Here is an 18,064-nt window from a genome sequence, read left to right on the forward strand (position 1 = left end):
ACCATCACAGTGTTACAGACAAGGAGTTTATTATAAAATTAAGTCACTCTGTCTGGCAGACATTTAAAAAGTGAATTGTCCAATGAATTATCGAATGCACATTAGACACCAATAAAATTTAAGCAACATTCAGATATTAACAGTCCAGGAAATTCAAATGTTTTTACAACCAGTTTTTGGCTGCACTGAAAACTCCAGCGTAAACTTTTTGTCTTGACAAATATTTGACGTACATACAAAATACATCTTACCCTCTAAGGACATGAATTCTGAAGGAATGATGCATTGATACAATGGCCTGTGTTCAATAAACATTTGCCCTTAGATTAAATAAAAGTGTTCCTTATTTCTTCACAAGCACAGTTTGGAAAGTTCATTGTAGTGACTCCTGACCTTGACTGATTGTTGGTGAAGACAAATATAACACCTGAATTTAATTGTGAGTCAAGGATTCAAATGTAGATTTAATCATGGTCAATGTCCTTAATAATGGACAAAATAGGTAAAATGTAAAAGGCAGAATTACACTTCCACAAACAGCCAAACAAAAGAGTCTCGATCTTGTATGTAAGCCATATGACATTGATATGAATATCGCCCCACTGAATCAGTCCCATGAATACAGGCTCTCAATGCAATTACATTTTAAGCAATGTCACCAGTCTGTCTATATATGAAAGAAACCATTAAAAAAAAAAACTAAAATAAATTAACCCAAGTATACACCTCCCATCCCAAAACAGCAAATGAGCAGCTTAATGCATTCCACTTTTAACACCCGAGTGTAATTTATATTACAATGGTAAGGCATGTTTTATTAACGAAGGCTCACAATTTTTCATTAACATTCTTAGGGTTGCTCTAAAATTTAAAAGTAATTATTAAAATAAAAAGGTAAAAATTAAAATATGATCAAATCAATTTTCATAGATAAAATTTTTTCTCCCTGTGCACACATAAATGGCATACATAATAGCCTGTTTGAGTATTTACATAGGAATTAAGAACTGTACCCCAACTGAAAATTGGTGGGATTTGGCACTTTAGCAAGTACTTGTGTGTTCTACATGACAATGTTTCATAGTTTTCTGGATAGGAATGCAACTTCAAACTTCTGTGTGCAGACCAAGATACAGCCAGACCCAGAGAAAAAGTAAAAGGAATGACAGCTGTGTGCTAGAACATTCTACTCTTAAATCAAACAGCCGAATTACCGTACCTTTAACTTGTGGGTCACCCCATCTGTAGGTATGACGAAAGCTAAAAACACCAAACCTTTACCACAATTCCCTTTAAACTATGCTACAATCGCAGAGTAATGCTATTTTAAAAGTAGCCAGTGCATCAGTGAAAACCACACCAGCAAAAAGGACAACGGTACACAAATTTTCATCAATAGGATTGCAGAGCTCTTCATGCCTATTGATATGATCCATAAAAGACTACTTACAATCCATAATCTCCAGAAGGCAATCCAAACTATTTTTGAGTTTTTCAGGAGGACTCCAACAGTAATGGTCATGCATTAGGGAGACCAATTTGGAGACCACACATCCAGGACATTGGGCTCTTCGTAATGAGATTCAACTTTCTTCAATTTCAGAGCATTTAGCGAAATACTACAACTGGGAACTAAAAAGAGAACTAAAGCGTGCGAGTCTAGACTCACAGAATTTAAAGCAAAATATACACAATTTTCAAATAATAAAATGGCTGTGTGCACTTGCTGCCATGCTAAAAGCACTAAAAGCACTCTTACGAGATTATACAATTACACCCTGTGCTCCCAACATGATAATGTACCATGCGCACACTATTACCCGCTAACCTGAGCATCCAGTCCATGCAGACAGCGGAAGACTTGGTGTGCTCATCTGCTAGTGTGACCATCTGTTTTCATGACACTAAAAGCCAAGGTCCTCATTTTTTTTTTCTTTTTTAAAAAATTGGGCAAAGGCAGTTTGTCCTCCCTATGCCCAATCCTGAAAGCTCATCCAGGTAGGTAGAGATGTTTATGGATCTTCCTCCCCTTCGAAAAGGTCCCATTTCTCAAGGAGCGCGAATGATTGTCAGGAGTTGTCATCACCTTCATTGATGACATGATGGTAGCTGCTCTTGCTATCCTGCTGTTTACATAGAATGAAGAGGAGGAGCCCAATGAGAAGGACAACCAGGCAACAGAATACAGTCAGCCCGATGATCACCTCTGTGGAAGAACCAAAAAACAAACACACCGCCAATTTTACCACTTTACATTAATATCATGAATTTCTTCTTTAATACTTATTTCTTTAATAATTTGGTTCCCAGTTCGGTGCTGAGAATCTCAAATCCTTCTGCAACGTTCATGCTGCCAATTCGGGAAAGTGTAGACATCCATGGTTCTCCTCCGAAACACATGGTCTCGCCAGCTGCTTCTTTTCATACCACAGATTATAGCTAAGCTCACACAGCGTGGAAGACATTTCACATGTGGCTTTCACATGCAGTCCATCGGTGCCCAATCAACCAGCGGGGGCAATGAATGCGATCCCTATTTCAATCGCTAATATGATATTCAATTAGTATAGTGCTTTTTACAGAGAACTGTCACAAAGACACTTTACAGAGTAGCAAGGCAAGAGACAGTAATAAGAGCAAACAGAGCAAACACCAGGCCTAAAACCCCACATAGCAAGTATGTAAAGGATACAGCACTCAAGATGGCAACACTACTGCATCATGGGTCCATTCAGAATGACTCACCTCCTTGCATTCAAGATTTACTGATATTCCGCTACCTTTTAACTACTGGTATTCTTTACAATTAATTTATTGATACTCTTTGCCATTAACAGTATGGCTCTTTCACTGTGGACTTAATACTGTATTTCCCCTTTGATAAGGCACTAATCCAGAACAAAATTTTACGACTGCACTGTTTTTTAAAATTATGCTTGGATTCTTGTTTTATAGACCTTTTATATCCATGCTGGTGTTCCTTTAACCTCACACAAATAAAAATTACAATAATATGTTATGCTTTATACAGTCCATTAGCTGTTTACAAAAAATTCCTTAGGCTGTATACATTTAAACTGCCAAATTCAAGAATTGAAAAACACACAACCCCCACATCCAAAGTCAAAATAGCCATAACGCTATATTTTGTAGTTTTAGATTCATGGGGCTTGGGTCTTAGGAAGGTCATATGTGAAATTGCATTTCGTCTTCAGGATAGACATACGATAACTGTTAATGTTATTTTGCTTTGTTTGAATTAAAGGGGTTCTGTGAGTTTGCAGCAATGAAAATTTCATATCGATAAGCATACGGATATGAGCAGATTACTTTTTTATCCAGCTCAGGGCTCCAGGGACAAAAGGTCAAAATAGAACAAAGTGCCAAGATTATCCACTGTAAAGTCAGCATTTTTTACTTAGCATTATTACATCTTCCATGTCTACATGTTAACCTAAATGCTGCACGCTATTCAGAACGTGTGACAAACTAGCAATTTAACTGGAGCTCGGTAGCTTGCTTTAACATTTGCGACAGGGACTTTCAACAGGAGGAGCAGCAACCACAGGGAATGAAAAGAGCAAGTCCAAATGGCAGTCTTAATGCGGCCCTGCACGTCTGCATCTGTGTGTGTACCTGTATCCTTCATCCTGGGGGGCACCTGGCACTCTGCCTCCCAGTTCTCAGGGATGACTGGCTTGGTGAGTTGCACAAAGTCCTGCAGGGGGCAGTACTGAGTGCAGCCCGGAAGTACCACTGGGTAGGGCTCCTTGGTGCTGTCGTTCCGAAAGTACATAGCAACCGAGAAGGACCTAAAGACACAATCGGGTGGCAAAGAGACAAATGTTCAGGCACTGATCAAAGCAAAAAAAACCTTTAGACGAGGAATGATATTTTTTTTTTTAATTAATTTTATTTAACCAGGGAAGTCAGACTGATATCTCTTTTGCAAGTGAGCCCTGAAACCTACCTGTCATTGGTCTGTGGTAGGAAACAGGAGTACCCGGAAGACATGGGGACAAAATGATAACTGCAGCAGCTGATTTCAACTGGATATTATAAACTGTGAAATGTTAGTCATTGTACTTTTAAAAGGTCCTAATGCGTTAAAATTGCTGGCCCCTACATATTACCAAGTCATACAGCTGGAAATTCAACTGAAGAGGTAGTACCTGTCCCAAAGGTGCAGTAGCAGTTGCACCCTGGATTCAAACATGGCGAAGTTCTCTACATGCTGTTATTGTAACTCTGAAAGCAATGTAAGTGTCAGCCTGAGTGAGCTTCGGAATGTCGCAAGTCACCTACCCATTATCTTCTTGGAGCAGCTCAAATATGTGGCAGGAGGCATAGGGGGGCTGTTTCCCATTGAAGACGTTGAGGGCCGACTGCAATGCCACTAGAGTAGTGTCGTGCTGCAAAATGCACAGCATTTCATTAAAGATTCAGTGACATGTGAGAAAGTCAGGTGACGTGAGAAAGCTTAAACGCAAGCACTTAAAGGACTAGGCATGCATATTAAATCTATTTTTAATCTGAAATGTGTTGAACTACGATTCAGTAAAATAAACAAGGGCTTGCTACTCTAAAGTAAAACTGGCTGTTATTATATGTATGTGAAAGAAAAAACAGCCAAGGAATAGTTTAAAAAATTATAATTTAATTGTAATAAATAAGTAGGTTATGTATAGTTGAAACTACAGGTATGTTTATGCAATTTGTGAAATCCAGTTTACAGTATATGCACGTTTGAACATTGTGTATGCACGTATTTATCTATGTGTGCATTGAACTATACAAATGAAAGAGAAATGTTTAATATTTCCAAACATTCAACACAACACAGGACATATTACAGTTGTTTTCACATTTCAGCACATATTTTAATATTCTTCAAATTTTAGGTTGGCAAGAAGTCATGCTAGCCTTACTGCTGAGTACATCATCATCTTCAGAAGCTTCTTGGAGCCAGATACTGCAGACTCAGTCATGTTTTTCAGGATATGACCAAGAAGAACACCTAGAAAAGCACAACATAATACAGTAAAAACATTAAGCCGGGTGTTCCAGTTCGCTGAAGTTGAATGAGGACAATTGATTGTGGTAAACTATGGCTCTCCAAACTGGAAAATAACAAGTCACCAAATATAAACAATGCCACCGAAGAGCGTGGCATATGCCCCCGACCATATGTTGTGAACCACATTGGACTTGACCACACAAAGGCTGGTTTCTATCAGTGACACCACCGCTCATTCAAGATGGCGGCCGTGGCAGCCATGTGGAATGAGCGGTGGCGTCACCGATGGAAACCAGCCTTCGTGTAGTCAAGTCCAATTCACCAGTGAAAAATCAGCCCGATCGACAAAGGACTTTTCTGTTAAATGAGCGGAAACCAAATTCAAGATGGTGGGCATATTGAATGAGCGGTGGCGTCACCAATCGAAGCCAGCCTTCGTGTGGTCAAGTCCAATTCACAATCAAAAAATCGACAAAGGTGTTTTCTATTAAATGAGCGGAAACCAAATTGTTGACAGACGACGGACAGGGCCTCGACATAATGCCCCTCCTGCCTCCTACGGAGGCCGGGGGCATAAAAATGAACAACATAGCTAATGCTGCTACACAATACATTACTTCCTCTTCACTACACAAGCCCCTGTCACAGTTCTTCTGGGTTTTTCCTGCATAGAGAAATCTTTTGTGAGCACCAAAGCAAAATTTGAAAGCACCAAAGCATTAAAAAAATGGAGAACAGGAACTAGTTCAATGTGAACAATGTGGGATGACCCTACATGCGACCGTAAGCGCTAAGCTCAAAGACGAGGAGCACCAAAGACCCTTCTCATGCAGGGAAAACCCTGGTCTTAATATTTCCCAATATTTTATCATGTTTTGACAGTCCTACATGTCACTCTGGATAAGAATGTCTGCTAAAAAATGAAAACAACAACAGCAGTGGCGTGGAATCCAAGTCTGTACGTGAGAGGCAGCCTCTTCAGATGTTTCCACAACTGTACCAGCAGTAATGATAGGTTTCCTTTATTGTACACTCCTGGGCAAAAAAATGGGCCAACCCCAAAATGGCAAAATATTAAGCTTTTAATGGTCTTAACAACAAATCATTAGTCAGAAAATTAGCAAGAATTAAACAAATGCACTCCTGAGACCTCCTGTGCCACCATTTTCTCTTTTACTTTTGCTGCAGTGAACTGTTTAGGGAAAAGCTAGAAACAGGGAAATGCACTTATACAGTAGACAAATTAACATAATGTCAAATAAAAGAGTCAAGTTTGTATTTGGTTGCATATCATTTGCATGCCATGACTTCCTGATGTCAGTGACCTATCAACATCATCTGGATATCTTAATTTTAGGTTGTCCTACAAGCGATACAAAAACTCTTTGCATTTGAATGGATCTCTGTGGGAATTGGGGGGTGGGATTGGATTCAGCTGTAAATTATGCTGATACAGTATGGAACACATTTGTTGGCTAAATGGCTTTAAGTCATCAGGAAAATTAATCAGGAGAAACAATGCTTGTAGTATCTACTGCATATCTGGCAGCAGCACGGTGGTTTGAGGCTCATTTGATACCCTGGACCCTTGATGACTTAAAGAAGTCTTCATCGTGGTTTCAGTCCCAAATACATTTGTATTGTATTTAACTGTATGTGGTGTCTCTGCATTAATAAGTCAACAGATCCATGCACTCAGTTGGTAATGGCATATAGTTCAGGACTTCACAGACTAGATCTCACATAAAAATTCTCAGTCTTACTGCGACAAACACATGCTTTAACTCACTGCATGTTATTGTACAATTTATTGACACTTGAAAGCATGGTTGGCAGGGTGAAATAAATGCCGTTATTGTGATGGACAAGAATTCATGGAATTTATTCATTCAAAGTGCACTGTGTGATGCAGTGTAACTGGTAAGAAAGGCTTGTTTAGACAGTAAACAAATACCAGCGGTGATACAATACGATGACAATAGAAAATACTCCACTTATCCATTCACTTTTATACGTCTTTCATTGAATACGTTTTGAACTTAATATGATCTGCTGGATTGGTAACCTAAACCTTAAGAGCAAGAATAGACTGGTCAACATTGTAAAATTAGCTAGCAGGATCATTGGCGTAAGCATATCTGATCTCTCCCTGTTGTACCAGATGTGAGCCATTCTGAGGGATTCCCAGCATCCCCTGTTCAATCAATTTGTATTACTTCCCTCAGAGCGCAGATATAGACTCCCTACATTAAAAAGAAACAGGACTAAACACTCTTTAGTCCCAACTGTCATTGGCTTTCTTAATAAGTTATAGTAAATCGTTTTTATTTATTCGTTCATTTATTTATTTATTTATCTTTAAATGATTATCTGTTGCTGAGGGTATTTATTGTTATTTATTGTCATTTACTGTATACTATGCTGCAGAACAAATTGCCCCATGGGGATAATAAAGACTCAACTAACTAAAGAGGACAGTTGAAAAATCCTGTCAGGCCTCTCCTGGTCTTAAGTGTACATTAACACACAAACACTCTTAGATGGAGACACTGGTGCTCCAGGCCAATGTCTACTCATTCATGAGCTAATAAAAGCTGTCACACCGATGTCATGAGTTTGATTGCATGCAAATATGGGGATATGCAGAAGCAGAGGACAATACAACCATTCCACCTTCCACAGTCAGCTTCTCAGTACATGCATATATGGTGAGCTCACCTCCCTGCAGCCGAGACTTCTCCACGCGCTTGTAGACCCCAAACATGATCTGGAAGCTGAAGTCCTTGAGTATTTTCAGCTTCTCCATGACGTCCTTGGTCACCCAAGGGGGAGGTTGCATGTGATGCATCGCCTGAATAGACGGACAAGAGACAGGCAAGCAGACACGTGACCCAGAGCAGGAACGGAAAGCAGACGCCACCCGGAATAATACAACTGTGAAACGGCACTTAACACTAAGGGACAAAGGCAACAGTACATCCTTACAACCCATTATAATGCCTCCCAACCACTCCTGGAAAATACAAATTAGCTTTCAGTAGTTTGTGCTGTGCATTCCATTATAAAAGAAAGGGTCCCCCAATGTGCAATAATAGGCCTGAAATTAGCAGTTAGTTGTGGCAGTTTGATTGCAACAAATCATCTCAGCCAAAAGGGAAGTTATTTGTGCCTACATGCATTAAATCAAGGCCTGAGATCAAACCAAGTTCCCTATAAAGTCACATGCACTGTCGACACTCGGCAGTCACAAGACAGAGGGAGCTGGCTATGCTAATATGCAACTTCTGGGTTTCTGCTTTCACGGTTACAAAGTTCCTGAGCCACCAGCTCTCAGACAGGACTATTGCAAGATACATGAAATCCTGTAGGGCTACAATTCCTGTCTCAGTAGATCAAGATCAAACCACAAACGTTACATTACATTACATTACAGGCACTTAGCAGACGCTCTTATCCAGAGCGACTTACACAACTTTTACATAGCATTTTTACATTGTATCCATTTATACAGCTGGATATATACTGAAGCAATTTCGGTTAAGTACCTTGCTCAAGGGTACAACGGCAGTGTCGAACCCGGGAATCGAACCTGCGACCTTCCGGTTACAAGCCCAGTTCCTTACCCACTGTGCTACACTCCGTCACTAATCACCACAATTCCAGCCTAAATGTGCAAGCATTTACTATCCCTCGACAGGCTATACAAGTGACTTCCCCAGACTGAGCACAGATCACACACTGGTTCAGGCAAATGCGGTTTCATCCAATCATCTAGGTTTACGTGCAGAACGGCAACTGTATAGGGGTAATGCACTGTGGATCATGGCTAGCCACTGCAGCTGAATTTGCGAAGCAGATAGGAGCCTTCAACGGAAGAGGCTTGTCTACCCCTGCACATTCATATTTGTCTCATGCCCCGCTAAGTGCTGCATATAGTCAGAGAGCCAGAAATGGAAAACAGCATTAATGTTCCAAAGGACATGGTGCCTACTACTGTACCTCACAGAACAAGGTGTCATGGACACTCCACACTGTTTCGACAGAGGCATCCTTCAAACCGGTTTTGTTCCTCAGCATCTCAATGAAGTCCTGAGGGAAAAAGAAAACCAGATATCCATAAGAAACCATGCTGCAATTTCCTACATAAACACCTCAGAGGTTTTACTTGAGAGCTACAAGAGTGGAAAGGCACCTACTTTGTAGTAAGTGGTCACGTTGCGGTAGGCCTCCGTTTGCATGGTCTCATTGAGAAGAATGTTGAAGCGGGGGCAGTTGGGCAGAGGGAATGACAGAAGCTGAAACGAGGCAAAAACGCAAGTGAGGTCCTTGTTTTTTTTTTTTTGTTTTTTTTTTACAAATCTAATAATGTTAGCTACTGACCGTTTGTCACGTCCTGCCCCTCTCCTACACTCCTTAGTTACTGCTGCTAGGTAAGACAAAACATTTTTCACAAGACTCTGGTCTCAATGAAAACAATTGAAAATAACCTTGGTAAAAAAAAATTGGTATCCATTTGGTGTCTAATATCAATTTGATTATTGTATTCCTAAAAAATAGGTATAGCTAATTAAAAGGGTCTCAAGTACAGTCCTGTGTGAATGTATTATTCAACTCACACCAGCAGCTGGTCAAAATTTAGTTTTTAAAGTGAAATGGTTTGCCATGGCCACTTGCCATTTCTCCACCGTGGAATTACAGTACCCCTGGAAACTGCAAGTGGCCAATCACTTACCAGGAGTATCAAATTTCTTCCCATACATCTAATTTAACCAGCCAAAAAGTAGCTAGCTGACTTTCCCATATCTAGGCTACTCTTGAGAAACAAATCTTTGCCCAACCTAGCAACGGTTGCTATGCATAAGAGCTCTCTGATTGGAGGCTCAGCTAGTCAATAAAAACGCAATAAATAATAATACATTTGTTATCCTGGGACTAATGAGATGACTAATGAGATGTTAATATCCTGTCTAGAGTCCGAACCAGAAACATTCTGGTGGTCCAGAACCCAATGCCCATGTCTTTGTAGTACAGTACTTACCCGATCCTCTTCCTGGGGTACTGTGTGAACAGGAATGGGCTGCCATTTGAGGTCAGGGTTAACAATCTGCGACCCGTTGGGCGGGTACATGCCAGCTAGGTTTGCCTCAGCGCTCATCAGGGTCCGGTCATAGTCTGTGCTGCGGACTACAATCTATGCATAAAAAAAGAACAAGCAGTGATACATTACTTTTAACTCAGTTGTTTATGTGCTTATGAATTAATTCTGATTAGTTTACACTGAGTGACAGCTAATTTTCCTAGTTTTATTATATCTTCAGTTGTAACTGATTTTCACAGAACATTTCCATTCAATTTTCCATAAAGAGTAGATAAGGCTTTGATGCATTGAAAATTAAGCAAGGGATATCCCCTTCCAGTTTATCTTTCATGATTATATAATGTATCCCAGTCTCTAACCCACGCAAACTATTCTCCACCTTCTCTTCCCTCCTCATTCCTCCTCCACCCCCATCTCTCTCTTCCCTTTCCGCAGATGACTTTCTGGACGCCTTTGAAGGAAAGGTGGCTACAATGCGGAACTCCTTGCCCATCCAGTGAGCTCCCCAACCCCCCGGGACAAACCCACAGCTACACTGACCTCCTTTGAGATGCTGGAGGATTCCGATGTACTGCGACTCATCACTTCTCATCATGCAACCACCTGTCCACTTGACCCCATCCCATCTACAGTCCTCCAATCCATTTCCAGTGAGATCCTTCCCTATCTGTTCTCCATTGTTAATTCCTCTCTTGCATCTGGTCATGCTCCCTCTGATTTTAAGATGGCTCGCGTCACCCCACTCCTCAAGAAACCCACCTCAGACCCCTCTGATGTAATGAATTATCGACCCGTATCGCTTCTACCCTTTCTGTCCAAAACCCTTGAGCAAGCAGTGCTTAAACAACTAACCTCTTTTCGCCATCAGAACAACCTGTTAGACCCTCACCATTCTGGCTTCCGATCTGGGCACTCAACAGAGACTGCGCTCCTGGCTGTGACGGAGGCACTCGCCACTGCAAGAGCCTCACGCCTCTCCTCTGTCCTGATCCTTCTTGACCTGTCTGCAGCATTCGACATGGTCAACCACAAAATACTCCTCTCCACCTTGGCTAAGATGGGCACTGCTGGGTCTGCTCTGTCTTGGTTCGCTTCCCATCTTGCAGATAGATCCTACCAGGTCACCTGGATGGCGTCTGCCTCTGCTTCTCATACCCTTGTTTTGGGAGCACCGCAGGGTCCTCTGCTGTTCTCCACATACACCAAATCTCTTGGTTCAGTTATTAATTCACATGGCTTTTCCTATCATTGTTATGCAGATGACACGCAACTCTTCCTTTCTTTCCCCCCCCTTGGCCTCACAGGTCGATGATAAGATATCTTCCTGCCTGGCTGACATCTCCACCTGGATGGCCAACTACCACCTGAAGCTCAACCTCAACAAAACTGAACTGCTCTTCTTCCCATACAAGACCTCCTTACAATTACAACGTGAGCTCTCAATCACGGTTGATGGCACCACAGTGACTGCCTCTCACTCTGCTAAGAGGCTGGGGGTGGTCCTGGATGACCAACTGGACCTCAAGGAGCACATCAAGGCAACATCACGGTCCTGCAGATTCCTTCTGTACAACATCAGAAGGATTCGACCATACCTGACCACGCACTCTACCCAGCTGCTTCTCCAGGCTACGGTGACCTCCCGCCTTGATTACTGCAACTCCCTCCTTGCAAGCCTGCCAGCTTGTACCATACAGCCACTACAGATGATTCAAAACGCCACTGCCCGACTCATCTACAACCTTCCCAAATTCTGCCACATCACTCCTCTGCTGCGATCACTCCACTGGCTACCGGTCGCTGCCAGGATCCGGTTCAAAGCCCTGACCCTCGCCTACACTGCAGGCAACAGGGCAGCCCCTATCTACTTACAGGACATGATTCGATCCTCTACGCCTGCTCAACCACTCCGCTCTGCAGCAGCAGGGCGCCTTGTACCCCCACTCACCCGAGCAAAGGGATCACAAAGCTTCTCCACCCTAGCTCCCCAGTGGTGGAACGAACTCCCTGTCCCTCTTCGAACCTCTCCCTCACTACCCATCTTCCGCCGTGGTCTGAAGACTCATCTCTTCAGACTATACCTGGACTAACTACCACCACTCCGTATGTTTCACTCTAAATCCACCCCCCCCCCCCCCCCCTTTTTCATGACACTCGTTACATGTTTCCCCATCCAAGCACTTTTTGGTAATTTGTATTTGTCCTAATACAGTAGCTTGTTCTGCTGCCTAGTTGGCTTTGCACAGGTTAGGTCAGAATAGTGTGTGAACTAAACTGTGTTCTTGGCTAGAAAAAGCTGTACAAAATAATTATTGTATCTTATTGAACCTGTGTTTTGTAGTTGTCCATGACCATGAAATGCACTTTTTGTACGTCGCTTTGGATAAAAGCGTCCGCCAAATAAATGTAATGTAATGTAAAAAAACAACTAGCAAATGGCACAGTATTATGAAGTGTCAAATTACAGAACCATAGGCTCGTGTTCACTGGTTGGCTTAAGGGACAACAGGAATCAACTGGAAAAAGAAGAGGTTCTATGGTATTTAATGGCTCGTTATCAACCCAAAACAACAAAAAACTTCACATTGGAACGCATCCCCTCTTATTTACATTCGTTTTCATGGGAGAAAATTCCCCTTTGTACGTCACTTCATACAACGTCCTTGTTTTTTGGAAAGTAACTGCAAAATACAGTGTGTACGGCATATGGAAGAGTGTGACGGTATATTCTGACACAGGTTATGCTGTATATGGTGCACACAATGTTGCTGTTGCCTGTTTTTTCCTCTCTCCTCCCAAAACCCCATGGGAATTCCTCTGGAAATTAAAACTGCAGAGACCCTTCCTTATCTACGCACAAAAATCTAGGGTGTTATAGTGTTTGCAGTTGAGATTGTCAGGGCCCAGCATGGCCACACCATACCACAGGATCATTACTGTCTTTTGGATTTGCAGTCTGAATGGACAACCTGTGACATTAAACAGAATAAATAAATTGAAAGTCTTAATTTCCAAGCAGGTAATGGCTGTTGAAGTCTGGCAGTTTGAAATGTACATTTCTGAGGCCACAAGCTGAGGACAGCAGAAGTTCATATTTTACAACTGGTCCTGCCACATACTAGATGTTATGCTTGTTAGGACATTCTTTGCCTGTGAATGGGGATTTCATATCTAGGTGGAGTGCTGCTAGTGGAATGAGGGGACATAAATGGAAATTAGCAGGGTAAATTCCATATAGACATTAGGAAGAAAAAAAATTCACACAGAAAGTAGGCAATGTGTGGAACAGCCTGCCAGGTCATGTGTCCATCAATACTTTCAACTTTATTTTACTTTGTTCCAGTACTTGCTCAACAATGCTGATTTTTGCAAGTCACAAGAGAAATACCTGGTGTCGATCATAGGACTCATTCAGAAAACCATTGTAACGTTGTCGGAGTGCCTGCCCCAGCTCGAAGTGCTGCCTCATCCCATCCTGAAGAGAAAACAAGTACATGCAACTGGAATAAAAACAACTTTCAAAGATCCAATATTCGGACTAACCAAAATAATCTCCCCAACACATTTGAAGTAAATTCTTAAACGTTTATATCCAATGCAAAGACAATGTACATGAACGTGCACCAAGTTCCAAACAGATAAATAATAACAAGCGGCTCCACAGTCACTAAAAAATGCCCTGTTCACAAAATGGTATAAACTCCAATCATCTATTAGTATCATTAAATAGTCGATCCAGAATTATTGGCATCCTTGATAAACATGCCCGTTTTTGGACTGTAGAAAATAAGTAACGCAATAATGGAGATATTGTCATTTTCCCAAAGCACCCCTCTGATCAGTACTTGATGCAACCTCCCTTGGGAACAAGTCACAAGTCTCTTTTTCTTGGGAAGTTTAAAACTGTCCCAGATGCCTGAACCTTTTTTGTCCTTACCCAACCGTGTGTACAGGTACGCTTACCCGTTTATGTATCCTTTGTACCCATTACATAATTTGTGTAGGTCAAAGTCCATCTGTCTGTTTTGATAAGACAGTTCTTTCCCCTTGGTAATGGCTAACAAAGGGATTTTACATGCGTGTTCTCATTGTTATACCCTCATGTAACAGGAAGTGAAGGAAGGCCACATTATTGCTCCTTAAAACTGAGATGAATACATATAAGTAGAATTTTGCTGCAGATTTTACTTTGATTTTATTTAAAACAAACTTTAGGGGTGCCAATAATTTTGGCAAACCTAAAATAATAAAATTGTTTTATACAGAAATAAAACAAGTAGTAAATTTATTGAGTAAAAATAAATGAATCATCAAACAAAGGTACCAAAATGATTTGCTTTTGATTTTGTTTAAAATAAACTCTGCGGGCGCCAATAATTTTGACACATTTTATAAACTTTTTACTCAATAAATTTACTAGTTTAATTACTCAATAAAATAATTCTGGGCATACGTTTCCTATATGTCCACTGAATATAAAATGAAGCTCAATATCTGATGTTTTAGACAGTCTTTTTTTTGTCTCTTTCATAAAGGGTGCCTATAATTACTGACCTGGCTGCACATGCAAATATCTATATTTTAACATTTAAAATAAATTAAATTTTTAGGCAAATTCAGAGACAGATAACAAGTAGCTCCACAAGACTGCAATTGAAACATCTGCTGATTGAAGAATTAACCACTATAATCTCTCCCACGTCTTGCTTTGCATTGCTCCAAACTGATGGGAATAAATTCTAATACACCTGGAGGACTTAGCCCAAACAGGATTTCCTCACACAAAGAGTATGGAGCTTGCTGTACGCAAATACACATTTCTTACATTTCACCCTCTTAACAAATATTGTCACTCTAGGTCTTGTGTGTACAACAGTTGAAAGCACAGGTGTCAGTGCTATCAGAGTTGTCCATACTGTCCTCTGCTTTGAAGAGAAGTTGTGCTTGCAAGGGGGCAGTACCTGCGAAAGCTGTCCAAAACCCTGAGGCCACGCACTCTCCTGGTAGGGATCAGTGGGATACGCCTTGACAGGTGATCGGTCACCATGACGATAGAGCTACAGATGCATATCAGGGAGAGATTACATCACCGGGTTATTTATGGGTGCTTGACCCCACCCCCTACAAGAAGAAAAGGCTAAGAATATTATAGTTAAAGAGTCGATTCCTTAAAAGAGCATCCATTAATGAACAAGTTCAACCTACCATGCTTGAAGAAATATAAAACTTTTGGTTTTTTGGAAAAAAATACTTCAAACTACTGCAAACTGAATCTTCACCCAAAACGTTTTACACACTCTGCAATGGAGTGCATCTCATTGTGTACAAAGGAAATGTGCAACAAATGTTTGAAATAGGCCTCTTTTTTTTAAGTATCAGTACCTACGTGGCCCCAGCAGTTTTGGTCACTATCGATTTCCCCCAAAAGGATTTCCTCATTTGTTAAGTAATTTGATGACGAGCTGAAAAAAGGAAGCCATTAAGTGTAACCAAAGCTGTCGTTTTGTAAAACCAGAAATTCCAGTACACTGGGAATGTAAGTCGTTTCACCAGCTGATTAAATGCAGCCTCATTTAACTTCTTGCATCTTCTTTATTAATGTGTTTGTATGTCATGAAAAGGGTGAAATGTTTTGCAAGGTACCTGGTTCTTCAATCACTGTTAATTTATACTGGAATAAAATAGTTATTAGGTGAAGTCAATTCAGAAAACCGGAGCTCTGCGTGTCTTGCTGCTTTAATTCACGAATACATTCAATTATTCCGCTATAAATGTTTACTTACGACCCCATTCACCACATTGCATTTAGTTTTAACAACAGAAAACGTGTTTGACGGGATCTCATAGTATTGTATGTGTGTGACTACCACAATGTATTATTGTTGTGTGTGCCTTTTTTGTTTCCTTAAAACCCTAAATACTGGGACAGTGCTTTCAGGTTACACTATATTCTTCCCTTCTGAAAATGTTATCCGTCGTATACGCAAGAAAATATGATTTACGTGAAAGGAATGGCTTTCACCGAGGACCAGGCTTACTGTGTTGACTTCTAGCCACACAAACTATAATTAAGGAATCTAAAGTCTGCGTAAATTAATTGTTTAAGGCGCATGTCGATACGTAAGATCACAAACAGGATCATCTGGCTTGCTAGCTGCTACACAACTTTCCATCTTGGGAGCATGGAATTTCGACACGCCTAATTGTAATTACAGCAAGGCATTCCTAGGCTACAAATACACTGTCCTAGCTAATTGTTGGTAATTGCCATTTATTATAAAGTTGTAATGTAAGTTTATGGACAGCGAACTGGGGGATTGACTGCATCCGTGCATGAGACAGAGGGTGGCGTTGCTAACTAGCTATGTACGCCGGCAATGACAGCTCCAAAAGCTAGCTAGCTATTAGAAGTAGCTATAGCTAATACTCTTGATCTACATGCCAAAAATAAGACAAATAGCATCCTAATAAGTGCCTAACACTGTAGATGGCTAGCTACATAGCTAATTCAATAAACGCAGCTCGGTATCTGGTTAGTGTAGAGCAAATTAAAAGCAGGGTGAATGCATAAATTGTAGGCTAAGTCTTTTTAAGTGAACATACTATTTGGTGTCAATGCGCACAAACGGACAGCTTCACGAGTAACCACTTGCTTTCACGTAGAAAGAAAATCACCAGTCGCTCTAAACGAGTTCAGTAGGCTGTTAACTAGCTAAACATACAGATGTTATACATGATATTTCTGCAGGAGTAGGCTACGTTTTTCTAGCTATCATACTGGCAGTATGCATTTGATTGCAGCAAGCTAGCTGCTGGTTAGATGGTACCGTATAAAATTACTTACCAAGGTGACAAATTTTAGCTTCCTCTCTCCGAAGGTTGTGTTTAAAACAGAAAACAGTGTCAACGATATCAGATAAAGCGAAACTATTTTAGCTGGTTGACACGGAGACCGGACCCCGAAGGCCATCTTGACATCAAGCCGAAAAAAACGAAACGGCCGGTCTTCAGATCTGGAAGGCAAGTCCAGGGAGCTTTGAACTATGCCCGACGGAAGGGTCTAAGAACCACGCAGGGATATCCTATTTTAATTGGTCCTCTTTAAGCATATACTGCACATTCATTGGACCCCACTGTGGAGACGAGGCGGGGCTTGGAAGTTGGAACTTATATTGCAAATGCTAAGTCATATCCATTAATTATGTAAAAAGCACCCGTTTCTTGATCTTGGTATGCTATAAAGGTGTAGTATGTAAGTTTGTTGTACAACACTTTTGATCATATTTAGTTACATTTCCTTCACATCTCGACAGATGAATAAATTAAAAGATCTGCATATGCATGATTCATAAAATTTGCGTAGACTATCCCTAAAGGCTGCTTCATACTGTCCGCGGACAGCTGCGGACTTGTACCGGTCGCGCGGACGCGTACTGGGTCCGCGTCGGTATGGCGTGCCACATGCGCATTTCCCAATCTACACTCCATTCCAGTTCCATTACCACAGAGTGAATGCGATGATTAAAAAAATTTTCGGTTACGCTGACCTATAAAACGCTATTCCAAAAGCAAAATTAGACATGCTATACATCGTTAGAAAGCTTATACTCTCACCTGCTGAATAAATTAATTGTCAATCAAGCCAGTCTGTACTAAAGAGGGCGATAAAAAGTGTGCGCTTGTGAACGAGCTTTACGACTCCACCCGATGAAGACCGTCTATTATCCTATGGTGACATCATACTTATTATTTCACTTTTATTATTCCACACAATGGAAGCAAAATGACAGAAATGTGATATATTGGGGTATAGGCAAGAGCACAACTTTTGTTTTGTTACATCAGCCGTACTGTATCCAGCAAAACTAAATATTTGGAAAGCTGTGACAGGATGGCTATGGGTAAACAGTTTTGACCCATGAGACATCCATTCCCATCGTCTACTCGGA

The 18,064-nt window shown here is 41.0% G+C and overlaps 1 protein-coding gene across 4 annotated transcripts; it reads right to left on the minus strand.

The window, feature by feature from the left end:
- Positions 1–7: 7 nt before the first annotated feature.
- acp2 (acid phosphatase 2, lysosomal) lies at positions 8–17,171 on the minus strand. 4 transcript variants are annotated; one of them, XM_035418490.1, is made up of 12 exons: positions 16,960–17,171; positions 15,077–15,172; positions 13,504–13,590; positions 10,056–10,208; positions 9,214–9,312; positions 9,017–9,106; positions 7,736–7,868; positions 4,929–5,017; positions 4,306–4,412; positions 3,971–3,981; positions 3,637–3,812; positions 8–2,126 (listed from the first exon to the last, which is right to left on the minus strand). In XM_035418490.1, exons 1-11 carry the CDS (start codon positions 17,083–17,085, stop codon positions 3,646–3,648), a joined length of 1,158 nt encoding a protein of 385 aa, XP_035274381.1. In that variant the 5' UTR covers positions 17,086–17,171; the 3' UTR covers positions 8–2,126; positions 3,637–3,645. The 4 variants fall into 4 exon arrangements, with proteins under 4 accessions (XP_035274381.1, XP_035274379.1, XP_035274378.1 ...); XM_035418489.1 differs by having other exon boundaries at positions 2,072–2,206; positions 16,960–17,170; XM_035418488.1 differs by lacking the exon at positions 3,971–3,981 and having other exon boundaries at positions 16,960–17,170.
- Positions 17,172–18,064: the final 893 nt, after the last annotated feature.

This window comes from Anguilla anguilla, chromosome 5 (assembly GCF_013347855.1).
Source record: "Anguilla anguilla isolate fAngAng1 chromosome 5, fAngAng1.pri, whole genome shotgun sequence".
NCBI classification, from domain to species: Eukaryota; Metazoa; Chordata; class Actinopteri; order Anguilliformes; family Anguillidae; genus Anguilla; species Anguilla anguilla.